At 38.2% G+C, this 27,752-nt stretch overlaps 6 protein-coding genes and 2 long non-coding RNA genes across 16 annotated transcripts in view; 6 read left to right on the top strand and 2 right to left on the bottom strand.

Annotated features, from left to right (window-relative positions):
- The first annotated feature begins 175 nt into the window (after positions 1-175).
- On the top strand, positions 176-4,197 carry LOC124315961. 5 transcript variants are annotated; one of them, XR_006911730.1, is made up of 10 exons: positions 176-363; positions 665-791; positions 1,133-1,436; positions 1,575-1,639; positions 1,721-1,886; positions 2,252-2,700; positions 2,767-2,879; positions 2,951-3,087; positions 3,192-3,314; positions 3,930-4,197. It is a non-coding gene; the product is annotated as an uncharacterized LOC124315961 (long non-coding RNA). The 5 variants fall into 5 exon arrangements; XR_006911732.1 differs by having other exon boundaries at positions 176-516; positions 1,575-1,634; XR_006911729.1 differs by having other exon boundaries at positions 176-516.
- Positions 4,198-5,732: 1,535 nt separating this feature from the next.
- LOC124315928 (peroxiredoxin-2-like) lies at positions 5,733-7,154 on the top strand. The gene is made up of 7 exons (XM_046781678.1): positions 5,733-5,872; positions 5,937-6,006; positions 6,220-6,361; positions 6,424-6,559; positions 6,618-6,746; positions 6,816-6,921; positions 6,986-7,154. The coding sequence occupies exons 1-7, from the start codon at positions 5,849-5,851 to the stop codon at positions 7,069-7,071; spliced, it is 693 nt and encodes a 230-aa protein (XP_046637634.1). The 5' UTR covers positions 5,733-5,848; the 3' UTR covers positions 7,072-7,154.
- Positions 7,155-7,236: 82 nt separating this feature from the next.
- On the bottom strand, positions 7,237-8,651 carry LOC124315922. The gene is made up of 3 exons (XM_046781671.1): positions 8,389-8,651; positions 8,193-8,308; positions 7,237-8,117 (listed from the first exon to the last, which is right to left on the bottom strand). Exons 1-3 carry the CDS (start codon positions 8,506-8,508, stop codon positions 7,427-7,429), a joined length of 927 nt encoding a protein of 308 aa, XP_046637627.1. The 5' UTR covers positions 8,509-8,651; the 3' UTR covers positions 7,237-7,426.
- A 410-nt stretch (positions 8,652-9,061) lies between these two features.
- On the top strand, positions 9,062-10,353 carry LOC124315933. Its single transcript, XM_046781684.1, has 5 exons — positions 9,062-9,214; positions 9,311-9,357; positions 9,567-9,754; positions 9,830-9,967; positions 10,037-10,353. The coding sequence occupies exons 2-5, from the start codon at positions 9,330-9,332 to the stop codon at positions 10,307-10,309; spliced, it is 627 nt and encodes a 208-aa protein (XP_046637640.1). The 5' UTR covers positions 9,062-9,214; positions 9,311-9,329; the 3' UTR covers positions 10,310-10,353.
- Positions 10,354-10,851: 498 nt separating this feature from the next.
- Positions 10,852-12,115, top strand: LOC124315932. The gene is made up of 5 exons (XM_046781683.1): positions 10,852-10,993; positions 11,056-11,115; positions 11,357-11,547; positions 11,616-11,753; positions 11,813-12,115. Exons 2-5 carry the CDS (start codon positions 11,094-11,096, stop codon positions 12,095-12,097), a joined length of 636 nt encoding a protein of 211 aa, XP_046637639.1. The 5' UTR covers positions 10,852-10,993; positions 11,056-11,093; the 3' UTR covers positions 12,098-12,115.
- A 590-nt stretch (positions 12,116-12,705) lies between these two features.
- On the top strand, positions 12,706-15,643 carry LOC124315919. Its single transcript, XM_046781666.1, has 6 exons — positions 12,706-12,784; positions 12,858-12,880; positions 13,685-13,991; positions 14,058-14,549; positions 14,610-15,147; positions 15,224-15,643. Exons 3-6 carry the CDS (start codon positions 13,719-13,721, stop codon positions 15,379-15,381), a joined length of 1,461 nt encoding a protein of 486 aa, XP_046637622.1. The 5' UTR covers positions 12,706-12,784; positions 12,858-12,880; positions 13,685-13,718; the 3' UTR covers positions 15,382-15,643.
- Positions 15,644-16,222: 579 nt separating this feature from the next.
- On the top strand, positions 16,223-17,734 carry LOC124315974. The gene is made up of 7 exons (XR_006911759.1): positions 16,223-16,305; positions 16,376-16,562; positions 16,645-16,726; positions 16,801-16,946; positions 17,018-17,151; positions 17,246-17,332; positions 17,400-17,734. It is a non-coding gene; the product is annotated as an uncharacterized LOC124315974 (long non-coding RNA).
- Positions 17,735-19,205: 1,471 nt separating this feature from the next.
- LOC124315901 overlaps positions 19,206-27,752 on the bottom strand; it is a 49,620-nt gene continuing 41,073 nt past the window's right edge. For 2 of the 5 annotated variants that reach the window (XM_046781636.1, XM_046781637.1), the window contains exons 4-10: positions 22,609-22,765; positions 22,148-22,458; positions 21,567-22,058; positions 20,979-21,498; positions 20,394-20,896; positions 19,746-19,853; positions 19,206-19,403 (exon numbers count right to left, since the gene is read on the bottom strand). In XM_046781636.1, the coding sequence (XP_046637592.1) occupies positions 20,739-20,896; positions 20,979-21,498; positions 21,567-22,058; positions 22,148-22,435 (1,458 nt within the window). In that variant the 5' untranslated portion in view covers positions 22,436-22,458; positions 22,609-22,765 and the 3' untranslated portion in view covers positions 19,206-19,403; positions 19,746-19,853; positions 20,394-20,738. Of the gene's footprint in view, positions 19,404-19,745; positions 19,854-20,363; positions 20,897-20,978; positions 21,499-21,566; positions 22,059-22,147; positions 22,459-22,608; positions 22,766-27,752 lie in introns of all 5 variants that reach the window. The other 3 variants (XM_046781635.1, XM_046781638.1, XM_046781639.1) reach the window with 3 other exon arrangements.

Here is a 27,752-nt window from a genome sequence, read left to right as displayed (position 1 = left end):
AGTCTATTAATGTAATATCCTAATAAATGAATCCTCTTATCTCCAATATTCATGCCATAGTGACGCCACGCGTCTTTATTTATTTATATATCTATTTTCAACTAAACCGCGATTCGCCAAAATCTACAAATTACGGCCATGTTGAAATTGGCAACGGTGCCATTGGATCTGTCAGGTTTATGAAGATAGTAGAAATTGCACGTTTGACTTTTAGTTAATCAACCGACATAGCCAAGGAGAAAAAGAGAAAAGGAAATATTGTGATTTCTTGCGATTATTTCGAGGAAACTCCCCCTTTTTCCTTTGAACTTATTCGACATTTTTTTCTGACAGCTGCATTGAATAGACTCGACGAGAGACAGGGTCAGAAAAAACCTTTTTTTGTTCTTCTTTCGTTACCATTACCCTGAAATTGCTGTCAGTTCTTGCTTCTTGGGCCAGAAATGAGAAAATGGTTTAGTCTGATTCCGGCAAATTTTTCGGGATGCACGTGCTCAATGAATCGTTAAATTATAGGTAGACCAAATCTAAATTGCTTTAAGATTGTGTCCACTGTATTTCATAAGTGTGAAGGGCTGTTGGATAAACCTTATGCTCGATCCTGTTAGTCTGACCAAGTTGTGATTTATGTGATCTTCTTATGTATGTTTATGTATTTCCACAGAGACATTTTTCTGTTAACGACTTAACGGATCTGCTCGTGTGCTGGCGTGCTGGACAACTGCTGTGGTTATTTTCCACCTGTTCAGCACTGAATGTGTGGTCCTACTACGAACTTCATCAAATGAAAGGTAAATTGGCCAACTGTTTTATTACTATTATGATTTGAAAATGAATTGGTAATTGGTAGAGGTGCAAAAGTCATGAACATGGGTTGAGCCATTTGACTAGGTTAAGGGAAGGCAATGATGTAGATTCTCTTGATGTTAATTATTGTACTGTTTAACATTTATTTTCTACCGGTTTAAAATATTGGCCTAGTACTAATAGTGAGAGACAGTTTATTTTGCATGCAGTTATACAAATGTTATTGCAAGTAATTGAAATGTTCAATTATATTTTCTTTTCTAGACATTATTACGAAATTTATTTTGAGCAATGCGTCGTTTATAATTCCTATATTTTCTGTTAGCTAAAATCTTGTTCGGCACTGCCCGGTGGCCTCGTTAAATTGAAAAGATGGGCTGCAACTGGTTGCACGATTGTCATTCACGCACTGTCCTCCAGCTTGCAAGAAGCTCCCGTTTCTCGGGCAGGTGAATGCCGGACTAACCGGTGGCCGCGTTTGTCCTGCAATGCTCAAATCTGGCCTGGATATCAAACGAATAATTTAACAAATAGGGAAAGACAATTTAGTTTCATCTCGACTTACACTAATGGATTTGCGCATTTATGGTTGACGCCTTGCCGAGCTCCAGTCCGACAGGGTTGTAAAAGTAAATCAATTTTCGCTGACACGTTAGATCCTGGGAATTGAAATATCCCACCGTTGTCCTGTCGGCGTCTTTCTTCTGTTTTACTTTTTGTATTTATTAAAACGTTTTCTTGATCCAACTTTAATTGAACTTTTCTAGAAGAATGCAGTGGGTTACGTGATTCAGAGGCCCTTTTATTGGACGATCCGTTTTGTTTTGGTGAGGTAATAAGGCTGATGATGTTGACGCACTGCAACTGGCGTTTGAAAATATCGTAACCCAGGACTTGTGAATTGTTTGCACAGAATCCCTGCGATCCTAATGCGTAGCAATCTCCTTTCACGGTCGGAACCAGTTGCTGCATTGGACTTTTGAAGCATTGACACTCGGCTGGGCCACAGAATAATCGACCCCCTTGACTTATCGTCACCACCTGTTTATCTGGACAGGGACCTTTTCACGACATTTCAGGTAAATTAATTTGTATGTGATATTCGATGGGTTTATTTTTACCTTGCTTAAAGAGTGAGACACAATCGTCTTGTGTGCTGTTGGGAAAAGGATATTGTCCGACTGGACAGTCGCAAATGGAATCGCCATACGCCGTAGTGTAAAGACGTCGTCCTCCTTGGCATTCATCGGGATCGTTGATGTCGTGACAAAGTCCAGTGCGACCCACGAAAACTCTTTGGTCGTCTCTGCAAAGACGAGGACTGCATTTTCCCTATAAAGGAATTATTACAATCTCATTTTTAGTTACAACAATAATGGAGAAATTGATTTAAACCTGTAACGATATGGGGTCGATGGTAACCCAGTGGTTTGTTTCATTGCAGGGTCCTCTGCTCAAAACAGGGTAACAGTTACCATCGGAAAATCGCACAGAATTGTCATCGCATCCATCTTTTGGGAAATCTAATCCAGTTACGGGAAACGGCAAACTATTGACAGGTATTTGATTGATGACACTCTGTTGGTTGTTGTTGTTTTGTTGATTTTCATTATTCTGTTGGTTGTTGTTTTGTTGGTTGTTGCTGTTTAAACTGACCACTGCAGCAATAATGGCCATTCCGGCCGATAATGCTCCGGAGACTCCCGCAGCTATTTCACCTGACCGTCCTGCGGCGACAATGGCAGACGATGCCATACAATTTGCTTCCAGTTTCTCACAATCCTTTTCATTGCTGACATAAATAGACCGACCAATATCTCGACCATCATCATCTGATGGTGCTGGAGAAGATGATGGAAAAGGTGGCGGATTAACTGCCTGCGTGGAATTGAGGTAAACGCAATTTTCAAAAATGGAAGTACGTGTGCAATAGCCACCACATAATATTTCTGATGACAGGCAAGTGGTTGTACAGTCCCCACTGGCAGTGACACAAGTGTATCCCGCATCCTGTCGCCGAAACCCAAAAGGACTCTGCTGCAATTCCAAGTTGATTGAACCTTCTATGTCTGGTAGTTTGATCCTTTCGTTTAATTCTGTTGAAGTCCTTTTGTGATGTTTTACATTGTTTTTCGGTTTCCAGAGCATCCTGTTCATCAGTTGCTGTAGCCATTCTGTCACCGTCACTTTGCTATTCAACGAGCGTGAAAGCTCTTCAGGATGGTCGGTAAGCTCGTGAGTTTGGTGCCTCTTTACATCGACATAGTTTTGTAATAAATCGTAAGTTGATTTTACTTTTCTTTTATTGCGTATCGCTTGATAAAATTCTGGTGTTGGTTGGTATTCTTCAGATTGATTCTTTTCCTTTGATTTCATCCCTACAGCCATCGCTAATGCAATACTCCCGATTCCAATTCCCGCCGATAAGGCAACAGCGGTCCCAACAGCTATTGCACCCGATTTTCTAGCCTCGGCTAATGCGGAAGAAACGACACATTCACTTTCAAGTATGGCGCAAGATGTTTCATCAATTTGTTCAAATTTCTTTGTCACTGTAGTCGAAATGAGATTCGACGTTCCATCTAAAGTTTCGAGTCCTAAAAAACGAGTGAAGAGAGCCGTGAAAGTGGTAGTGCGGGTGCAAATCTGTCCATTACATAATGTCTTGACAGTTGTACAGGTGGTGCTACAAATTCTCCCGTAATAAGCCGATTCCTGGGTTGTTAAATTTGGGTTTGGGTCAGCACACGAGCAAAGGCTTAAGCTGCTTTGTAAATTGAGATATTTTGGCTGGTCCAAACTGTCGTCAATTGATTGGGTTATTGAACTTTCTAATAGTGGAAAGTCATTTATCTTTTCATGTTTGTTTAATCGGCTCTTTGAAAGGGTTTCCCATTTTGAATTTTTGCTTTGCGTACTGCCATCCAAAACAATTAGCCATGACGTTAGTTTTCTGATCAAGGATTTTAAAAATCCCACCGGTTGATTCTCTATCGATCTGCGACGTTTGCGACTAAAAATTCGATTTTTGCCATTATCGATTAGTTTTCCGTAAAAAGGAATATTTTGTTCTTGATAATATTCTTCTGTTTCATTCTGGTTTATTTCTCTTGTTTTCACAGGTGTTGGCGCCAATGCAAATGCCACGGCTCCAGCGGCTATTGCTGCCGATATTGCACCTGTCACTACGGCGGATCCCGCTCCCGATTTGGCTGCAGCGACGATGGCTGACGAACCGATGCAGTCGACTTGCAGTTTATCACAATCACTTTTATCGACTGTCAGGAAAGTGCGAGTAGTTACGACGCTTGTTGAAGAAATGAGATGCACAACAGCCTGGAAAACGGCCGTTCGAGTACAAAAGCGACCGCTGATCTGCTCCGGTGACAGGCAAGTAGTAGAACATTCCTGTTGACCCCATAATGGAATGCTTACTTCACATGTACATTCCGTGTTTTGGCGCTTCATCTTAAGAAATGTTGGGACTTCCAGTTGTTCTTCAATCGAACTTTTTAATGCTGATTCAACTAATAGACTCCGCTTTATCCTGTTTTGTTTATCCGTGTCAATTTCCACCTCACTTGTGTTGAAATATTTTTGTTTTTGCGAGGTTGCAGCTAGTCCTATGGCCCCGACAGCTATTCCGGCGGATAGAGCGACAGCGGCTGCAGCTAATTGACTTGCCTTAGCCAATGCGGATGACACGATGCATTCACTTTCCAGTTTCTCGCATTCCTTTCCAACGACCTGGGAATATTTGGATGTGATGACAACTGAAAGAGGAACTGTACTGTCCCATTGCCACTGCTCACCGGAAAAGAGTGAAAAGATGGCAGCGTATGTAGTCAAACGAGCACAAGACCGTCCACAATGCGTTTCTGATGTTGTACAAGTTGCGCTACAAGATCGTCGCACAGTTCCTGCGTCTGGACTTGGATCAGAACACAAACATTCGGTATTTTGTCTTCCAATATTTAAAAAACTGGGCACACTCAAATTTTCCTCTGGAATCATCGAACCTTCCAGCGCAGCTGTTGTCGATATTTCTCCAAATATTTGGCCAACATCGGGTTCCATTTTTCCAATTAAATTTGTTGTTGTGGGTTTTCTTCTGCTCAACAGTTTGAGCAAGGATCCGTGTGGTCTTGCGTGATTGTTTGATGGAAATAATTGTGTATTGTTTGAGCCGGGATTGAGTTCACTAATCGAGATGAAATTGGCTATTGAGAATAACAAAACAGAAACAAGTCCTTCTTGGCGAATAATATGCATTTTGGCTAACAAGTGTACCTTTCGCTTTGGTTCCGAAGATGCAACTAACTAGTAGATTGTTATTTTTACTCTACATTTTTGGGCTTTGACAGTTGCTAGTTATTATGTAACAGTTCTCAGATAATTTATACACATAAAACCATGTAACATACGTAACACGAAACAAACTCGGGTAAAATGTAGCTAATGATTTTCTGTTTCTAGGTAACAGTGAAGACATGTTAAAATCTATGTAGCGGGTACCACGATTTATTTTTTGTTTGTTTGAAAATGACTGGAGTAACGAAACAATTAGCTGTGGGATTACTTTTCGTGGTGGATGGGCTTCAACACTACAGCGCCCAAGTGATTTAGACATATTACTGTTATACTCCAGTGAGCCAGACAATTACTAGTAGTTTTCTAATTTCGAGTTTGTGGGGAACATTACGGGAAAAGAACCGTCCGGTCTGTCTAACACAAACCAAGTCGTTTTTAACTAAACTTTCAGGTATATTCTAATCCTAGGTTTTAAATCATTTAAAATAAATTATTCACAAACAAGATATTTTTTCAGAACGAGCAAACATACTCATTACTCATTTTAATTCTAATCTATGGAAAATTGGAAACGCATTATATAACTGCTGGTCTGGAATGGCAATGCTGTCTCTTGTTGTTGTTAAAGTCTAAGCAGACGAATTCAAGTTATCTTATTCGTTTGCGAACACTCGAGTAGTCGCAACGAATTATTTTTCAGCTTGGATTCAATTTTGCTGTCAACCTAAACATGAATTCCGCACTTCGTACTCTGGTAAATCTGAAATATTCTTTTACTTTTAAACATCAAGTAACTTTTGGTGCCAATTGTAATATAGGGATTTGCTTTGTCTCGCCGAGCTGCTTTGCCAGTCAATGCCAGTTTGCCTCAACGCTTCCTACACACCGGTAAAATATTTCTATAATGCATTTTATATGTTGTCTTTGTCTTTGATAGTGACCGAAACTTTAAAGTTGCATATAGTTATGATTGATTTTCTTAAATAGTTGCTTTCTACTTCTTGCTTACTTGCAGGAAATAGGTTTAAGCAAGGCATTTTTGAATTATAGCATAGTGATTAACACAATGGACAAAAATATAAATTTATATTCACTCAACAGGATCTAGATTATTGGCAGCTCAGGTACAACTTCCAGCACCTGACTTCAAGGCCACTGCTGTTGTTGACTCAGCCTTCAAGGAAATCAGTCTCTCGGACTACAAGGGAAAATATCTAGTACTATTTTTCTACCCCCTTGACTTGTAAGTTGCACTTTATAAATTAAAACAATTATTTGTTTATTTAATTTTAATTTTTTACCCAGCACCTTTGTTTGCCCTACTGAGATTATTGCATTCAGCGACAGAATTCAGGACTTTAAGGCTCTGAATGCTGAAGTAGTTGGTGTCTCCACAGACTCGCATTTTAGTCATCTTGCCTGGATCAACACTTCCCGAAAGGTAGCCTCTTTCAAGTTATCCATTGAGCAATATAAACATACTATTTCTGCTAAATTAGGAAGGAGGTTTGGGTGGTTTGAACTATCCATTGCTAGCCGATTTCCACAAAACAATCTCTCGTGATTATGGTGTCTTGATTGAGAAAGCTGGCATTGCTCTTCGAGGACTCTTTATCATCGACCCTACGGTTAGTAATTCCTTTCAACAAATTTGAATCAAAAGGTATTCGAATAAATGACATTTCTTTCCATCTCAGGGTGTTGTCCGTCAAGTGACGATCAACGATCTGCCAGTTGGCCGCTCTGTCGACGAAACTCTGCGATTGATTAAAGCTTTTCAATTCGTCGAGAAACACGGCGAAGGTTTTTAAAACAAGAAATGTATAACAGAAGAAGACAGATTTTTAATTCTTTTGTTTTTAAATAGTTTGCCCAGCCAATTGGACTCCTGAATCACCTACTATCAAACCCGATCCCGTTGGCTCAAAAGACTATTTTAACAAGGTGAACTGAAAGGAATTTTGTTAGTTAATTGTTTTTGGTAACAAGGATCTTAGATACATTTATCTGAAAAAATATAATCAATAACGGGTTAACAATGGATTTGTGTTCCTTCACCGACTGTTTCATTAGGCCGTATACCCCTTTTCTTTCGTAAAGGGCATTAGCAGTACGGAACCGTTTTCTTTTATTTTTATCTCTTTAGCGCAGCAGACCAGAAAAATATTTCTACAAATTTATTCCGGGATACATGCGTACAGAAAAATGCAAGTATATCTGCGTTAATAGCCTGAAATTCGTTTTTTTTTTTTCGCATCGAAGATGAAGATCAATTTTTTAAAGATACAAAATTATGTTGGGCCTTTTTTCACGAAACAAGGTTACAAATTGAGGTAGCATTTGAAGTAAAGCCGTGAAAGGAATCGTCTGAAAGAAAGTAGTTGTTCAAAAACATTGAAAAAAGAAACCATATCAAGGTAGAAAGAATCTTGAATGAATTTGAGATAAATACAAATACAGTTGACCAACGTGAAGGACGATTCAAAATAATGGGGTCATTGGGGGTAAAGAAACAGTGGATGAAGAAAAAAAACAATGCATTGTTAAATATCATCAAGTTTGCAGTAAACCTTTGATAATAAATCACCATGGCAAATTTCTCAATAGTCCATTTGCACATGCTTACAATTGGCCAAGAATAATCTAGGGAACAAACCAATTGAAAAGGAAGTTCGTTTTCAACAGTAAATTCAATAACTTCTTCAAAGCTCAATTTTTGTGCTGATATTATGACTTCAAATTGTAACACTTTGAATGCTTTGACACTTAAACTGTTTTTGGCAAAAGAACCCATTAGGGAAACAAATTTGGTATTAAGAGATTTTTTCCATTCCACAACATAAGAATTATTCATGGACACACCATCTAGTACATCGCAGGGGGCACTGTTAAACTTTGAGATGCCACTGAGACTGTGTAGTGAAAAATTTATCCATGAGATAGCCATGCTACACGTTGCAATAACTGCAAGTAAATGTAATGCAGTGGGATTATTATACCTGATACCCCCAAAATAAAAAATAAATGTTAACTGATTTTGATAAAAGATAACTTTATAAACTTTATGCACTCACTGCTTTATCAAGAAGAATAGAAATGAATAAGCCAGGTGAACATTTTTCAAGAATTCAATCCAGTCAAAAGTTGCCTCGGAAACACTAGGAATTGGAAACTGTGACACTTTTGCAAACTGAAGATAAAAACAGAAAATAATTGTTTAATATTAATATATTTAAAAAAACACAGAAGATGTAAGATGATCGTACTTACATGAAAGCATAACTGAACTTGCAACAGTACAAGCAACAAGTTTCCAATCAGAAAACAATCCTTGATTTCTTTTTTCAAAATCCAATACTTATCTGGAACTCTTCCATTCTCAACATCCATTTTGATTGATGCTCTTAATCAAATTAATTTGCTAATAAGGAAGACTTTCGTAACGCGACTCTCTACTCCGCAACCAAATTTTCAACTGATTTCATAACGAACCACGAGGTTACAGCAGCCAATCAGGGGGGACTTCCCTCCCTTTCTGCTTCTCCAGGATTTCGAAATACATAAAACTAGGCACTAGGCAGACTTAAGTTTGTTTGGATAACAAGTAAATGGTCATTGGGAATTATTAATTTAAAATTTCCAATAAATAAAACGAAGAGGTTGAAAAAATACAGGATTTCGACATTTCCCGATTCCGCCGTGACCCGTGAGAGCGTTATTTAAGCGTCTGTTCTCCACCATCTGTGCGTTAGAGGATGTTAAATCTTACACACACGTGTAGCTAATTAAATGATTGACCACTTTGTACACTGCAGTCCCTATTCTTATTGTATTTTTCAATGATATCCGGGCCTCTTACTCACTTTAAAATTGACCTTGTAAACTGGTAGCTCTTTTTGGGGGATAGGAATGGGGGAGGTGACGCCATCATTACCTACTGGAGGCTATGGATGGACGCCATATTTGAAAAAGGAGGGGAATGATTGTTAACAGTTGAACTGGTCGGCAGTCGGACATCTTTCCCAGACAGAAGAAGAAGAAGTACTGGAAAGTGGAAGGAAGTTAATTAAAAATTTCAAAACGATTACATTCGCAGGTAAGACAGTCAAGGAAATAAAAATGCAAAGTTGTATGAAAAGTTTTGATTTATTATTTCTTGAAATCTGTAACTAATTTATGTTAATTGATTTAGTGGAGAAATTTTCATCACCATGGCATCCAAAGGGAAGCAGTTGTTGGGTAAAAGCCAAAAATCTTAATGTTTGCTTTCAATATTTGCTTAAAGGAAAAATTATTTCTGTTTTCTATCGTGTATATTTGTTGCACACAAATATTTTTCCATGTTTTCTCCTTTTGCATAAAGTGTTATGAAGTATAGCTGTTCAAATTCTTATTCATGTTGCTCTACACATTTTCTGTGCTAATAATCTATTTAAATTGTGTTGTAGCTATGGAAGACCAAAATGGTGTTGCTGAAGCTGTAAATGCACTTGGACCCAACAAACGACCAGCAGATACATCCTTTATGGCCCTTGCTGGACCATCAGCTAAAGTCAAGAAAGATACTCCTGCAGCTCCTCCTGATGCTAATGCTGCTCCTAATAAGGCTTGTGCTGTTCCCAGAAGTGGAAAGAAAGTATAATTTTCATATAACTGCAAATACTTATTGCCATCACCTTTATTTTAACTTGGTGTTTTTATTTTAATTTAGACCATCCCAATTGATGTTGTTGGAAAGCTTGCCGAGTTTCTTGCAACCATTAGGGGTCAAGAAGAAAGAGATGAGGCTTACAACAAAATGATACTTGAAGAAGTCAAGAAATATTTGGACACCTTGAGCAGACCCAATGTAATATACCTATAATACAACTGAAAGTTTTCATAATATTTTCCAATTTTCATCCACAATATTTTATAGATAATGAAAGCAGTTCCTGATTGTGTTCTGTCTGAAGATGCCCCAAGCATTTTAAATTTGCTATTGGATGGATTGGGGGAGAGTACGAAGCACGGCAATAAAATGGTGTTTGCAGTGATGAAGGCCATCGTCAAAAACATGGGAGACAGTGAAGCTGTGCCAAAAGAAAAATTCTCAAGCATTCATAAGGTTATCTATGTTCATAATCAATGTCAACTGACTATGAAGCAGCATTTTGAAATAATTGGCCTGTTATTTGCATTGAGGCGTTAATGTGCGCACTATACTGCCGAAAAATAAACTACGAGGTCATTTTATTTTTATTTGTGCGTTTATAAATAGCTAGCAGTATTTAAACCCAGCAAACTGTAAAATTAGAGTATTAGACTTTAAAATCTTTTAAAAAACACGCGTACTTTCTTTGTCTAAGCTCCTTGCATAATTATAATCCGACTGGGTATTTATGATAATCTAGGTTAAAACTTGAAATTACGAAATTATTATAAAGAATGTTAATGATTGTCTAATGATACCTATTAGCTTAATCTTTTTAAAAATTATGGCTAATGATTGCAAAGTAAATTAGCATTTTGACAAGTGCTGCCTCTTTCGGGTTTCGGGACTGTAGGTTTTTCCTTTGTTGCCAATTTAAAGCATTCGAATTCAAATAATTGAAGCAAATGATAACGAAATATTCACTATTTAGTAGTTATAGTTATGTATATTTGGGATTTCATTTACATGATGTGTTAGTATTAGTTTATTATCAACGTTATAAATTTTTTTCAAGAAGGCGTGGGGGCGTGGGTGGGACTAGAACGAAGCAGGCAGCCATCTTGTTTTTGAGTAAAAATGTGTTGGTAGGTTGGACTGCTTGATTTGCTTTCCTTATTTAGTCAGTTTTCCATTTGGAACAGCAGTTAGAGACAAGAAGAAAAAACAACAATAAACAAAAGGGTAAGGTAATATTTTAAACGTGGATACAAGTTTATTTTCATTCACACTTCTCTTCTTTATAGTCCCAAAGCTGCCAATCCTGCCATAAGTTAGTCAACAAATGGCGCCTACAAAGAAAAAAGGTGAGGGCATTTCTAGTTTGGTGCCGTGTGGAATTCCGTTAGTTTCGCTAATTTTTACCAAATTTAGATTAGTGTGATTCTGAAAGTTTACCATAATTATCATTAATTTGTCTCGGCATGTGCTCGAGTTATTATTTACGTTTACCACGTGTTCGTATCATTGTAACTATACATGGTGCCATTGCTGATGTAATGCTTACTTGATTGTTTTAAATTTCAACTAAAATGTATTATCTTTTAGTGAAAGAAGAAGAGTATGCTGTCCCATCTGTGTCAAGGAAAAGAACAGCAACTGCTGGCCCAGCACCCAAAGTTAAAAGAAGTGTCGAGTCACTTGCACCTTCTACTTCTAACAATAAGGATGCTGTTTCATCCAAGAATGCTGCGTCTAAGACTTTTAAGGCTGCCACCACTCTCAGAGTTGGGAAAACTGTAAGTTTGATTCTCGTGAAATTTTTAGTAATGCTTATCTTGAAAGCAATAATTTTATTTTTTTTAAGATGGAACCTGAGGTTGTTGTGAGAAAATTTGTAGAGTTTCTTGAAACAGTTCGATCAAAACAAGAAAGGGATGATAACTACAACAAACTAAAACTTCAAGAAGTGACTGCAACCTTGGACACGATGAGCAGACCTACTGTAAATAGCTAATGGAGTTCTATCAAATATGTTTAATCAGCACACTTATCAATCAACAGGTCATGAAAGCTGTGCCTGAATTTGTCCATTCCGACGATGCTCCAAACCTTTTGAACATGCTCTTGGATGGATTGGGGGAGAGTACGAAGCACGGCAACAAAATGGTATTTGCTGTAATGAAGTCGGCTATCACTGAGTTGCGTGACAATGATCATGTGTCGAAAGCCCACGCCTCAAGAATCGTTAAGGTCCTTAATATTCAAAGTGAGTGTCAGTTAAATTCTAGACAGATTGAAGTAACCACGGAGCTCACAAGATTATTGATGCATCGTAAATGGAAATAAATCTTGGGTTAACTTTTATTAAATTTTTTTATTTTATTGGGTTTCAATTATTTTAAACGATTTGGTGTGCGCCTTTCTCAATATTTCCTTATTAAAACTTGTTTTAGCACTTAACACTTTTTTAAGACGGTGTGTATTACAACTACGAATTTTAATTACTTTTGTGTTCCCCAAAAATGACCTGGTTGTGGTATTTACTGGACTCTTTACGGTACTTTAGGTTAGGCTAGCCGTGGACCTCGGAAAAATCCACAGGGAAAACCAGTCGTGTATTGGGTTTTTCTCGTTTTCTAGTGTTTGAATTACTCGCAATTCAATCGATAATTTCCAATGACGTTTCATTTTCAGTTACTGGGGGAGTTTGTTTTCCTTTGGTCATCTGACTCAGTTGCTCTGGGTTTTTACTGATTGTCTTGATTGACAAAGATATTTTCTCGTTTTTGTGTTTGAATTACTCGCAATTCAATCGATAATTTCCAATGACGTTTTGACATTTTCAGTTACTGGGGGAGTTTGTTTTCCTTTGGTCATCTGACTCAGTTGCTCTGAGTTTTTACTGATTGTCTTGATTGACCAAGATAACAAATTGTAATATAGACTCTGGATTTGTTTTTAACTTTGTCGGAGCACATACAACGCCTTCACTTCATATCGCTTCCCTTCATTCATTATCCACTCTCAATTGAGGTAATACCATAAATGTTTCATCTCAATGTATTGTGTTATTAATCTTTGCTTCTTTGTCACTTATATTGTTCAGTTATTTTATCTAAATATTTTTTATCCCTGAGAGATTTTCAACTTGATTGAAAATCTAGAAGGCTTTTAGCGGCATAAATGGGCGGGGAGGAACACAGGGCCAAAAACTATTATTTAAACCCAAGGGAATCAATGGCGCTCTGTGATTGGCTGAATAACAGTTTACAAACTGTGGCACAGGTGTGGCTCGCATGAATTGACGTGAGCCCTTGGCGTTAACTTTATTCGATTCCTTAGACGTTTGTCCAACTAACGCGCAAAAGTTTATAACGATAAGTCAAGTTGTTAATTAGTTACGAATTGTTGAAGGTGCAAAAGGGGCGGGAAAAAACGTTTTTTAAAGCTGCGACTCATATTCCAAGTTTGTTTGTTGTTGCGTGAATTCCTACCGATTCCCCATCAAATTCTTCAAATAATGTGCTAGATTTTATCTCAACATCTGATTTGGTTGATTTTACAAGAATATTTATATCTGTGAAATGGGAGGAGTTTCGTGAAATGGGAGGAGTTTCATTCACAGAGTGTGATACGGACTATTTCGTGATCTGGCAATGCAGGATATTACATCTCAAAAAAGAAACAGGACAATTACGCCTGCTAGTTTCGCAGTACCTACGAATCATTTAGCCGAATAGCCGGTGTTATTATCGCTACTAGTATTATGGAAAAATCAATAGATGAATTGGATTTATTTCATTTTGGACAATCGGAGATATGTAGTAAAATAATCTTTTTCAAGTCTATAGAATCATCAGTGAATAGTAATTTTTTAAATACGAACGACCCTCACAACAATAAAATCTCGAAGGCCGACACGCAGTGGCATTTTTCTCTTTACGAATTCATTGAGAATCCTGAAGAAATGACTCGTCCTAATAACGTGATGAGCCTGTTGGAGCAGCAGCTGTTCTGGAAAACACTCTTTGAAGAGAAGAAATTTGCCTCGCAATTACCTTCGCTAGCAGCAAATCACGTTGATGGCGTCACTTACGACGATTTACCAAAATATGGCAAAGTGCAAATCGTTGTTCAGGCAGCATCTAGTCTAGGCGATAACTTTATGAGCGACACCTTCACCATTTCGGCTAAAGTGACGCGATGCGACACGATCGAAACCTTGCAAGCATTCACAAAGGTATTTGTTTTATCTCTATTTGGTTCTCTTTGTGAAGATCTATTGAATATATTTTCCGTTTACCAGGTGCTTCCATCAAATCTGATGCTTCGCCTTGCGGCTTACGAATCCCGAACTCATCACCACGAGATGCACATGTACCTTCATTTCTTCAGTCTCTTGCAAGGAATGCACGCTGGACAACAGATCCCATTAGATATTCCGGACATCTACTACGTTAACATTGAAGAACTCATCCCTGGCGAGACGGACGGATCGGGTACTTGTATCGTCCTCGAGGATCTTTCAACGCAGGGCTATTGCATGTCGGATAAATTTGGCGGTGCTGATTATCGACACTGTCACTTGGCTCTGACTTCACTTGCTCATTACCATGCCATGACAATGAGTGCCGTGAGAAAATGGAAGGATCCATCGACAGACGAGTTGTCCAACTTGCCAGAATCAGTCAAGTTTCTTGTGAAGGAGAAAACAGTCTATGAAGTCAGCGCCGTCCAAATTGCCAGAGATTTTTCCAAGAAGATGATTGAGTTCGCGCAAGATGTCAAGCGGCCTGATGTAAGTGTTTTCTATTGATTTAATCATTTTTGATCCTGTTTTTCTTTTTTTGGCCACCAGCTTGCAGAATGGCTTACACAATTGATTGATGAACGTTTGTCCGAGGTTATTCTTGTCGACACGGTAAAAAGTTGCGGTCCAATGGCTTGCATTCTCCATGGCGATTTTTGGAACAACAACATGCTCTTCAAATACGCGGACGTTGAGGGAAATGAGACCGAATCGGCCGCTTCTTCTTCCATTCCAGTGTCCTTGAAGCTGATTGACTTTCAAATGTCAAGGATCGGCCATCCGCTCACCGACATCCTTTACTTTATGAACGCTAGTGCCAAGCCGGAAGTTAGAGAGCGGCGCATGATAAGATTGTTACGCCACTACTATGACACGTTGACTGCTGATTTGCGACTTCTCGGCATTCCTCTCGATAATTGCTCTTTGCAAGACTTCCTGAGCGAGTACAAGAGAAGGTCGTTGATGGGTTTGTTCTTTGGCGGCCTGATCATGTCGATGGGACTAGCCAAAGCTGTCGTCTCTACGATGCAACAGTTGGACGAAGAGGAGCAACTGAAAGAACCAGTCAACCGCACAAGTAAACAAGGTGAATTATATTTTAATTTGAGTGGATTGATTAGTGAAAACATAATAATAATTGCCATCTTTATAAACTTATTTAGTTGTGAAAACTGATTCAGAAGATTTCAGCGGGAAGAGTGCATCGTTTGAAGAGACTATCAAGAACATGATGGCCTCACACAAGTTGAGCGAAAATCCAATCCTAACTGACCGCCTCCTAAGACTCATCATCCAAGTTCACACCTTGAACACCTCATAAATAAGAGATAATTATTTTTCATTTACTTTTAAGGTGTTTGCTAGCCTTGGAAGCGGTTGAAACCAGTCTCCACCAGTATCGCACCCCACCTAATTTGTTATCATTCTTTATTGATAAGGACCAGGATGCGTTATATAATGTAGTTTCCTAATTCGTCAAGTGTTTTTAAGCCTGGACGAATTGTATAGATTTTACATCGATTTTGTATGGTGAAATTCATGAGTAACTATATATTAATTCAATTATATGTGCCGATCGATAATCGATAATAACTACTTGAAAATGAAATATGATGAAGGAATTTACGCTACTGTTCTTTGATGAATATTCTATACTGACTAGTAGGGCGATATTTACAGAAAACGATCACATGCATGATAAGAGTGATTGATTACTGGATCACGATAACAATTGAAATAACAAAAATAAACAGACGGACATGTAGAACTGACGGTTTATTTTAGGAAGAGTGAAAACAGATTGATTGTTACCGGCATCATCTGAGTGATGACGGCTGTTGATGCCTGATTTATTCCGCGCACCCTTATGTAACCTGCAAAGCTAGAAACATTTATAATACAAACCTCACTTGATAATTTATGCATATTTTCCGGAAGAATGGATAATTCCTTAACTTTGAGCTGCCATAGATTTTCCGGTCAATCAAGTTGACCCAAAATTTGATGAAGATCTCGATTACTTGAACTAAAAATCTATGACAAACGTGAATTAAATCGTGAATAAACGGTGAAGTTACTTAATCTACCGCCCGATGTCATGTTGACTTTGTATTTAATCAACCGCTAGATGTCCTATATTTCCTTTGAAAAATGTCTGCTACCAAGCCTACCATCACGGTTGCTGTGTTATCGAGTTACTTTGGATTTCGGTTACTTGGACAAATAAAAAAACACGTATTCCCATGTAAGTTCATCTGCAATATTTAAAACCACCATAGTTAATATTTAGACCCATATTTTACTCAAAATTTTAGATAAGTGTAGACCAAAACAGAACAGCAGATCTTGATGTTATTAAGCAAGCATGGGTATGCTACGTGAAAACCAGAGCAAAATTGTCTACCATAATGCTGAATCATGAATGTGCCTTTTAGTCACATATTCTGCTGAAAAAATGCATCTCCGTTGCTCGAAAATTATGGAATCACATGTATAGTACAGGTTAGAGTGATAAATTTTTGATTTACCACAACACAGTGGCACATTGATCAAATTTGACTCATTATTGTAATTTTTTGTACAGATTTATTCAGACCGTGGATGATGAATGCTTCTGTCATGCATATTTCAGTATACCTCCTCAGGAGATGGAGGTTGTTTGGGAGGTAAAGTAAAAGTGGAAATTTAAGTTTTGTTTTGGGGGGTTCTTGCTAATGCTTTCCGATTATATGCAATTTAGATTTTGATGACTCTACCTGACCCTACAAAGTGAGTGTCATGATTGTTCTTCAAGGCTGCCCTGCACAAATTTTACTCCACAAATTTTAGATAGGTGTAGACCAAAACAGAACAGCAAGTTTTCAAGGCTGCCATGCACAAACAAAAGTAAGCTGTTTTATAATCTACAAGTTTTTTAAAAATTAATTTTACTCTTATTGTTGTCATTTATTGTACAGGTTCATTCATGCCTGTGAATGATTGATGCTTCTGTATCATGCATATCTCGGTGTGTGTGGAAGTAGTTGTGATTGTGAAATTCTAAGTACCATACCATGCACTGTCATTAGAAGCCTTCCCTCAGCAGATGGAGGTAAAGTATAAAAAGTGGGATTGAGTTGTGTTTAGGTATTGCTAATGCTTTGCACTTAAATGCAATTTTGTTATTCTATGTTCTGTGTTTTCAGAGAGGAAATTGACGACCCAACATGAGCGAGACTGAGAGAGCGTCGTGATTGTTCTTCAGAATTAAACTGCACCAACGCCTATCAAAAGTAAGTTGTTTTTTACCATTTTTAATGTATTAACAGCTGTTTTAATTATTGGTTATTTCATATTTAGATTATGGAATGAGACTGAACGAGACTTTGCTTCCGGAAGAAAAACTGCGATGACAGGGGCCAGGCCTACAACACATTCAACGCGGATCATCTATTTTTGTTCTTGGTAATATGTTTGTTTGTTTGTGTTAACCCGTTGGCTGCCACGCCTTTGTTCTCCCTTGTATTAGCTCCTTAGCACGGGCCCACGCTGTCTGGTCTCATGGTTTACATGCCGTGGGGTCGGGCAGTCGTACCAGCCCCAGATTTCGCCGAAAGGCCCTGTTAGGCAATGCACCATAGGGACTTCCCCCTTGTCGATACGGTGACGGATTCTAGAGGTTGTGCATTCCATCTTCTCCTGTCACCGTGTCAGCCCGGACTTGTCAGCAATGGCAAGTCCCACCTTGGCCATGGATCCTTAAGACGTGGCGCGTAGAGTAGTAGAGAGCAACCTACGGGTTGTATGGCGTGGCAGCCAACGGGTTAACTATGTGTGTATTGTGTGTATGTATGTATGTTGTAATATGAAACAGTGGTGGAATTGTGGGTGGAGGTGGGACAATAAATAACAATTCCATTTTTAATTTCGTCTTTACTTTATTTTGTAATCTCATCTATAACATTAAGTATACACACATACACAACTAAGAATTATCACAAAATACTGTCTGATTGTTATTTTATTTTTCAAGCAATACTAACATTGTTGTACCCAAAAGCAAAAGAATACGTCTTCTGAGAGAACCTCCAATACATCACCAGAATACCTCACATTTGCAGATGACTACAAGAGACTGTCAAATGAACTGATGCCCAAGTGACTAAAACAAAACCTATTTTTCTTCTCTGTTGCACTCTGCAGGAATCTTTTACGTCAAAATTACTTTCGATCTAACAAACTGTAATTTAGTAAAAGAATCTACAAACATTTAATTGCGTAAAAGAAAACTGTTATTTCCTTTTTAGATTTCCCATTTCCGAAAACAAAACCTAAACTGGTGATAAAAACCCTTTCTTTTATTGTTTGACGCAAGTTCGCAAAACTCGGAACTTGAAATTAAATCAAAATCTATCCTCACTTTTTCCGACGACTAATATTATACGACATCGAAGAATTAAAAAAGGCAAATCTTGTAACTTTGATTTTTCACAAAAGAAGGATCTTAGCGTCAAATGCAAAATACTTGACGATTGTCGACTATGATGAAAACGACGGTCTGTTCACACTTGGAGAAACTGAAATGAACAAATTAAGAATTAAGGGGCATAAATTGATTATACATAACAATTTGTGAAAAACCTTCGGTAAAACAAGGTTGCAGAACCACGAAATGGTATAAAAACTCGAATATCCTAATTTTTAACCATGCTGTCAACATACTAAGCTTGCTGTAATTTACTAGAATTGCAACTGCTTTTATAAATGACCTTAAAACACTAAAAATTGTGATGGAATTTTCTGAGTTTTGAGCGAGGTTACACAATAAAGATCAAAAATTTAGAAATGGAGTATCAAAGTGCTCTCACTAACTCTCGGTAAAATCGAAAAACGTTTGGAAGAATTTTCAGCTTATTTTTATGAAACTAATCTTGAATAACGGTTTTCTTTTCTTTTGCAAGAAAGTTCACAGAAGGTTAACCATAATTACCAAAAGCCCAAGTTGATAAAGTTTTGCTGATGAAGGCCATGAGCAGCATTCTTTTTTCGAACAAATTACCCCTTCTGCGGCACATGGAAGATGTATGCTGAGAAACGATTTTTCTGAAAAGTAAATCATAGATATTATGAGAAAATCTTTTTGGGTATGATAAACAATTCCGTCACTTGGATCTGTTGTCAGCCTGATGGATCGGTTAGAGGAACGCGCAATCGAGAGTTGAACGAATTAGTTGCAAGTTGAAAAGTGGTACAGGTGCTTGATCTTTCGACTTCATTTTCAGACGGGATGTGCTGAAAATATTAATCAATGCGTACTCCACGTGCCGAGACATAAAACGATTCGATACCTCAGTGCATCTCCATCTGAAATACATAAGTTGTGATTAGATTGCGACAATTGTACGTTAACACATACATTTTGAATGCCTTCACGATGACTGACAAGAATTTTTTAAAAAAAAAGCTCAAACTATTGAAATAATATTAAATACATCCAAGACGAAATCTAAATTAATGGACTTAATTATAGGTCTTTAAGAAATAGAAAACTAATCGAAGCAGTTTACTAATCCTCCACGACATGCCGGTGCAGACACAGCAGTGGATATCAACGTCACATAGTGACTCATCATTACATGAATGAGTTACTTCGTGTCAACATTTTCCTAATCTACCTGCAAATCAACTCAACAACTCACAGCATACCTTAAATTCACCATTAGAAAATGAGTGCAAGGGCAACATCAATACAGCAAGAAATTGGAAACCAATTAGAACATCGAAGCTCCACACATTTGTAAAAGGAATCAGAACCTGTATGAGGGAAATTATATTGCTATTATTAAGGATAAAAATATGTACCGTCAGTCTAGTACCATTCCCTAGCAAACATCATGAGTTTTGAAGTCTTTTTAAAAACTAAATTTAACCAATCAACCAGCGTAATCATTTACATTTCCTTCAACCTCAAAGTCTTCAGCTTAATAACTAACCAATCACATTTAAAATACCTAAATCTCCAAGCTCTCATACAACTTGTCACAAAACAAAATGAAGTTTACTTGCCTATGCTTCTTTCACCCAACCCCCCTCATTAAAAAGTAACTAATAACAATGTAGAAAAGTAGACTAGCAAAACAGGAGATATCTGCTGAGCAAGTAGTTTGAATTAAACGCAACATAACTTAAGCAAAGTTTGATTTCAAGCTTTTACAAGGTCAGGATTCAGGATCCAATCAATATTTGGTTGGCCATTAAAACACAATTGAGTTTTGATCAGTTTAACTTAATACGCAAAATTCTTCTATGAACCTTTTTACGTACATGATCGTTTACAATAAATTCGTGAAATACCGTCTGTAAAACGAGTTGATTTAAACAAGCAGCCATTTTAATTTTAACCACAGCAAACCACGCGACGCGACTGAATGAACTGAAAACGTGAAAAAGGCCCGTTGGCTTTCCAGTGGTGGCACTGCTGTTCACAACGTAAGTACACACAGCTAGCGCCATGGCGAGTTATCGTTAAGTTATTTTGAATGGTTTTGTTTTGTTTTTTTAAAACTTTCTTGTTGTATGGTTAAGTTAACAACGAAAAAAGTGTTGCAAACTTTGAACGTAACAATACGGCATTTAACAATTTAATAGAATAAGCGAAATTGTAACCGTCTAGGATGAAATTTCAAATTTCTAGGATTATCAGCAGTTTAAGGCTTTGACTTCATCCATGAGTTTAAGAATTCGATCGGACAAAATTGAACTGTCACTCAATTTGTATGACGCCATTGAGGTCTTCATCGTTTCTTCCAATTCAAGGCTTATTCCCATTTCTCCCTTGATCGGCTCCACGTCCGTCTCTGAATTGGATTTTAAGAACAAAATTTTTATGTTAATAATCATACCCCATATAAAAAATATAGCAGAAAATAAGGCATTCACTTGGTGTTGGTCCCTTAAGCTTCTCCTCTGCGTCTAGGTCTTGTAAATTACTAATGGCTTTCTTGTTTAGGACTGCCGACAAAACAATGGTGCCCATAAACATCCACATCAAGGATCTTTTCTTATAATCAGCCAAGAAATCTTCCCAGGAGTAATCGTCGAGGGAGATGCCAAGGAGTCGCAAGTCCGTCGTCAACGTGTCGAAATAATATCGAAGCAAACCCGGCAGGTACTTTTGTCTCGTTTCCGGCTTGGTGCTCGTGTACAAGAAGTACAGGACGTCGCTGAGTGGATGGCCGATCCTCGACACTTGAAAGTCAATCATTTTCAGAGAAACGGGGATGGAAGGAGATTTTTCGCCGAGTTGGGTTTGACTTTCATCGTCGTATTTGAACAGCATATTGTTGATCCAATAATCTCCATGCAAAATGCAAGCCAACGGACCGCTGCTCTCCAGTGTGTCGACGAGGATGATCTCGGCTGGACGTTGCTGCACTAATTCTGCTATCCATTCGGTTAGCTGGTAAATATCAAGTTTTATAAGGTTATCCAAGATATTATTTTTAAATAATTTATTCAAGTACTCACGTCAGGTCTTTCTACTTCTTGGGTAAATTCGACGATACATTTGGAAAAATTTTCAACGTATTTTACCATCCCATACTCGAAAAATGTTTTCTCGTCTACAAGAAACTTGGCCGGTGGAGGAATATTGGATAATTCGCCAGTTGCCGGATCCTTCCACTTTCTCACCGCACTAATCGTCAAGGCGTGGAAATGGGCCAGTGAAGTCAGGGCCATGTGACAGTGTCGATAATCGGCGCCTTCGACTTTATCGGCCATGACGTAACCCTCAGCTTTGAGATCCTCGAGGAGAGTACAAATTCCTGATCCGTCCGTCTCTCCTGGGACTATTTCCTCGATATGGGTGTAGTAAACATCGGGAACATCCAGCGGAATCGGCTGGTCGACGTGCATTTCCCGGATGAGTCTAAAGAAATTGTGGTACATGTTGATTTCGCGGTGGTGAGTGCGGGCTTCGTAAGCCGCTTGGCGCAGAAAAGAGTTTGATGGCAGCACCTGCAAAGGTAAAAACAAATCAATTTAGTAAATTATTACTTGGTATTTCATCCGACTAATGTTGATGCAATTGAATAAGGATATTATACTTTGACGAAAGTACTCCAAGTGTATGTGCAAGTGTCGTCTTCGGCATTAGGTCGCGTATTTTGAACCGTCACAATGAAAGTGTCACTCTGAAAATTATCACCAAGGGCAAGGGATGAGCCGGATTCCACCTTGACGTGTAAATGCCCGTACTGCGGCAGGTCATCGTACGTGATGCCATCGACATGTTCAGCCGCTAGCGAGGCAAGTTGGGACGACAACTTCTTTTCCTTGAAAAGTGTCGTCCAGAATTGTTGCTTTTGCGCCAGACTCGTCATTCCGTTGGCCATTTAAGTGTCGTTCTGGGTTTCACCTTGAACACAGAACGCTATATTAGTTTCTAACATTATTCAAGGATAGGAGATAAATAGACTTGAAAATTCTGAATCGACAGTGACAAAATGAAATTGAATTTTATTACGTTTTGAACTTAAATTTTACGTTGTTTTGTGTTGCATCTTACCTTCCACTGGCGAATAATAGTTGTAGAGTTGAACGAACGTCGCTTCTTGATGAAAATCCAAAATGATACTGAAATGAAATACCCACAACACAACGGGGCTTTGTGTAAAGAACCGTAAAGAACGGATGAGAAAGTCGGCAACAGCCTGTCGAGTGTCCTGAGGGTTAAACAGAATTTTTAGGTGCTGTCATAAGTGCTGACATAGTTTCACACAGAACTTTCTTTTCGTTTTATTTAGTAATTCGTTCCGACGTTCCCTCCCCTTGAAGCTCAACTCAAAACTGAGCGACGAAAAAACCCACATAGTAGCTTGTCTACAGTATAACGCACTGAATTAAAGAAATGCGTGAGGACATAGTGACACATCCTTTTTAACAGGACTAAACGCAGCAAATTGTGACATCATTTCCTTTTCATTAATAAAGCTCATGACAAATGGGGTCAAACCTGCGACTTGTTGGTTGCAGCTTGCTGACTACATACATTGACGTCAATGTTAATTCTATTAACAGCACGACGACGAACAAGTGAAAAAAGTTGCGGGTGGCCTGGCTTAAAATGTCGATGGTAATCTAGATTCATGACTAGTTCGTACAGTAGATCCAGATTACTAAACAGTATTTAGGCCGTCGTCTGATGGAATTAAATTTATTCGAGCCGTCCCTGCTCTTAGTTTCTGATTCTCTTTTTTTCAAAAACGTTAAACAAATAAAACTATTTTTCTTTGTATTCCTTTATTAGAAGAAATAATACAAATTACCAGATTTTTTAAAATAAATCCAGCACTATTTGTCAAGATGGTCAAGATATGTAGGGGAAACAATGTCAAGACGGGCCCGGTCTCCTCTTCTATGTATAATTTTACTTATATTCCTGGTTCGGTGCACGTTCGTGAGTGAATTCAGTTGTTTACTGTCTAGTTTAATGCTGTGGACGGGCAACTGGCAGGCATGTTTTATAGTCGAGTTTGTTTGGGTTTCGTATCGACTATTATTAGACTCTTAAACGATCGATTTTCCCCGTGAAACGTGAAAGAGACTCACAACATCATCGGTGTAAGACGGCGAAGAGACGGTAAGCGAACTTTTTCCAATTAATTTTGGTGTGTTATAATATCATAATTCTTTCAAATTTAATTGATGATCATTTTCATTCAACTGTTTTTTTTTTTAAAGCTTGGCGTTTAATGACGCGATGAGTGACGTGTGTTTGCCCCAAAAAGCTTTTAAAGCGCAAACAAATAATTTCATGGCTAAAAATGAACATCAAAAGGCTAATCTGCTATGTCGGCTATAAACTGACAAACAATTTAAAACGTTCAATAATTTTAAGTACACAAATGTGAAATCCAAAATTTGCCACAGATGAGTAGATAACGTCCGATTAAAGCGTGCTAATACACTTTCATTTCAGGGCCTGTCTACCTTCATTGCTGCACTGAAGCGGACAAAATGGAAATAAAAACTGAAGAACAACTGACTGCTCCTCGCGTAATCATTGTTATCCTAGTGCTCTTACTTCTCCTGCTGCTTCTACTACTCGTACTGCGATCCTTACGCTCCTTAAAGTAATTCAAAAGAATATTTTGATGCTATAAAACATGTTTCCTCTTCTAACAATATATTTGTTTTCCCGATAATTCCCGTCATTTGAAGAATCTACTGCACGAAAGCGGAAAATACTTTGGATGAGATAAAGACTGAAAGATTACAGACTCGCAACATCGATCCAGAACGGGACCGATATCGCCTGCAAGACAATTTACAGAAAATTTGTTCCGAGTTTAATGTCGATTCATGTCGCACCTGGACAGCATATTTCTGTGATTGATTCACTTGCTACCCGTTTGATTCAAAACGAGTCGACTCGATACGACAGCAGATTACGAAATTATTTGTTCAATGTTTTCACAATTTAATGCAGTGATTAACTCCTTTTTTTATCATCAATAAAGTATTAGGCCTACCATAGACACAACTTAATTGATGCTTAGCACATGCAGTAGTGCCTTGCATACATTCAAATGATAGCGGCAAAAAGAAAACTCTGTAAACCAGGCAAGTCCGACTTTAGGGCCTACTGTTAATAGTCTAACTCGACGCCATAACGGTTCGAGAAATTACTAGAAATTTCGGCAATTTAAATTTCAAGAGCAGTGTAACAGCTTTTTGGAGTAATTGCATCTAATTTTCTCCATAACAACAACGAAAAAAAAAGCTACACTAGTCTTTGGAGCGAGTATTTGAGTGACGACAAACGAAAATATACCGCGTACCAAAGTTGGCCTTAAATAAGGTGTCGTATGTTATGCTGCCAAGAACAGTCGATCAAATCGCATAACAGCCAGTATTCGGGAGGTGTTGTAACGAAAAATGAACACCACCAAATAGTAGGAAAATAAAGGGAAAATTCGGAAAATGTTTCTTGGGAATTACAACCTGGCATCTCCTAGTGCTCCATCTCTATCCGCAGGAAGTTGAACACGCCAGGCGGAATAAGAGGAAGGACGTCCTCGTGAATACACACATGAGTGTACACAGAAACAGAGGAGATTCAAAGGATTCCGGGGGAAGAAGCGATAAACTGCAAGCAGAATGATGGTTATTGGTTACCTACTTTAAACAAATTATACACAAGTTAGAAAATATTTATGGTCACGAGTAAGTTTCAAATGAGACGGCTAAGTATACATTCATTTTTTACAAACAAGAGAATGTACAGTTTCCATAGCGCATACTGTGCATAATCAAGTCATGCAAATAATAATTTAAATACGGTAAGACTGCAAGATCATGGTAAGATTATAAAAAATGAATACTCTACCGCTGAGGCTGGCATTATTACTGCTAATGACAGGTTGAATGGTGAAAAGCAAACATTGATGTTGATTATGATGGCCAGACTCAGGTCTGAATTCCAGAAAACGGGAAACATGTGCTAGTATTGCAAACATAAACATAGTAATGGCAAAATTATGAACGTATGAACTAGTTTGATTCTTTTTCCACTTTTAATTACAGCCCTCATTTTTTAGCTATTTTTGACGTTTTTAAGTTATTAACCTGCTGAACAGATATTAAAGTTAAACTACTGAAAAGTGAGATTGACTACGAGGCACGACGACATATTATGGGCACTGTACTGTCAGGCGTCAGCGCTGTCAGACGTGTCAGTATATTTTTCGAGCAGCCATTAATTTAACGCTGTTGCCAAATGTAATTAAAGAAGTTGATCCATCAGGAGAATAACGAACATGGTGTATTAGTATGGTGGGGGAACTTCGGCTATCTCGGCTGAAGCCAGTGGTCACCTATGATCAGCACTGCCTGGTGGACAATTTGGAGAATTGAACCAATGACATGCCAAAGAATTGAACCAAGAATAGGTGACCAGCCCTGCAATTGGCTTGCCTTTGTCACTAAGCTCCGCCTCTTGTCCGGAAACTGGCTTCATTCGAGATAGCCGATTCCAACAAAAGTTCCCCCACCATACTAATACACCATGTAACGATTAACGAATGTAACCAGAGCTATAGAATCCCTGGTCGGTTCTCGGCTGTGTTGGCTTCCCCATCTCGATTTTAGGGTAAACGTAAGCCGATTTTCAGGGGGTTTTAGGGCGGGGCCTGTCATTGGAAACTGGAAACAGAGCCATCTAGGCTCTCAAAAGTAGCTGAGCGTAGTAGCTGACACACTCACTAGAGCGCTCATTCCAGTTTCCAAATCGGCTTACGTTTACCCTGAAACCGGGATAGGGAAGCCAACACAGCCGAGAACCGACCAGGGATTCTATAGCTCTGATGTAACCACACAATTAGTCAATAGACCTCTTGCACAAAGCGGATAGCAGGATTCTTGTAGTCCGACAACGCTGCAATCCGCCATCTTAATAAAACCACACCCTTTTTTTACATGGTCTCTTATGGAAGTATTTTTTCCAAGTGTTTTTCTCTGAGCTGGATAACAACTTCGACCAAAGAAAAATATAGAAAAATACTACATCATTCAGGTAATCCGTAGCATGTAAGTTTTCCACTATTGAAGTAGTGGAAGTTATACTAATTAAATGTTTTGTACAGGGCATCCCCTAAAATTTCAAAGTTGGTTTTATCACAAGTGTGTTGTCAAAGGGTGTCCTTCTTCTTTTCTCCGCCCTGCGATCAATTTTAAGAGCTCATTAATGGGCTGATCTCCTGATTGAATAGCCAGTACCGTGTTTATATGTATTTTTTATGATTTCATATTCTCATTATTCTGAGGTCGACACTTTCAACTCAATTGCTGTTTCTGATCTAGGCCCTGGCTGTTGCACATGAATATAACAGTTATTAAACCCACAGCCAAATTGATACTTCTATTGAAATTCATTACTTTTTCTTTAATGCAATCCTAACATATTCAAATTTTTTTAGTTACAGGCTAGGGATAAACTCACAGCATTGGAGGTTTCACAGGAATTCCAAATATCGATTGTGTTGGCACAAGAACGTCTTTATTTCATGGAAACAAATGGATTGATTTGTAGAGATGATACTGTTAGAGGCCTTGTCTTTTATCCTAATCTCTTCTCAAGTTCTGCTTTTAAATAAACATTTAAAAATTGTATTAAACAAGTAGTGCACGTCTAATAATTCACACAGAAGGAACTCTATGGGTTAACTCTTGAATGTAATAGTTATAACAACAATCCGATATGCTGTACATATTTGTTGTGGATTGAAATGCACACAAAATGGAATGGAGAACCTGATAGATTAATGTAAAAGATGAGATGTTAGGCAATGAACAGCCAAATGGCAATTGTATTTTCAATCACAGCATTGTCCCTCAAGAGAGATCAAACGAGAAGTTTTTCAATTTCTTGTTGTAAAGACTGAATCTGTGGTTTCAGTTATGATCCCTCATGTACAGTCACAGAACAAGCTGCAATAACAGAACGGGAGACTCCACAAGCACGTCCAAGTGCTAAATAAAGAATGAGTTTATTATAGCACATCTAAACTAATAATTTTATAAAATTACCTTGCTTTGAACGGACAAACACATATGACATATGGAACGTTTTTGTCTTCACAATCACACAGCAATGGCAGATGCAACAAAATCTCCAGTTCAAAATCTCCAATTCGCAACATTAACTTGTTT

This window comes from Daphnia pulicaria, chromosome 11, assembly GCF_021234035.1.
Source record: "Daphnia pulicaria isolate SC F1-1A chromosome 11, SC_F0-13Bv2, whole genome shotgun sequence".
NCBI classification, from domain to species: domain Eukaryota; kingdom Metazoa; phylum Arthropoda; class Branchiopoda; order Diplostraca; family Daphniidae; genus Daphnia; species Daphnia pulicaria.
This window is presented reverse-complemented; position numbering and strand designations above follow the sequence as displayed.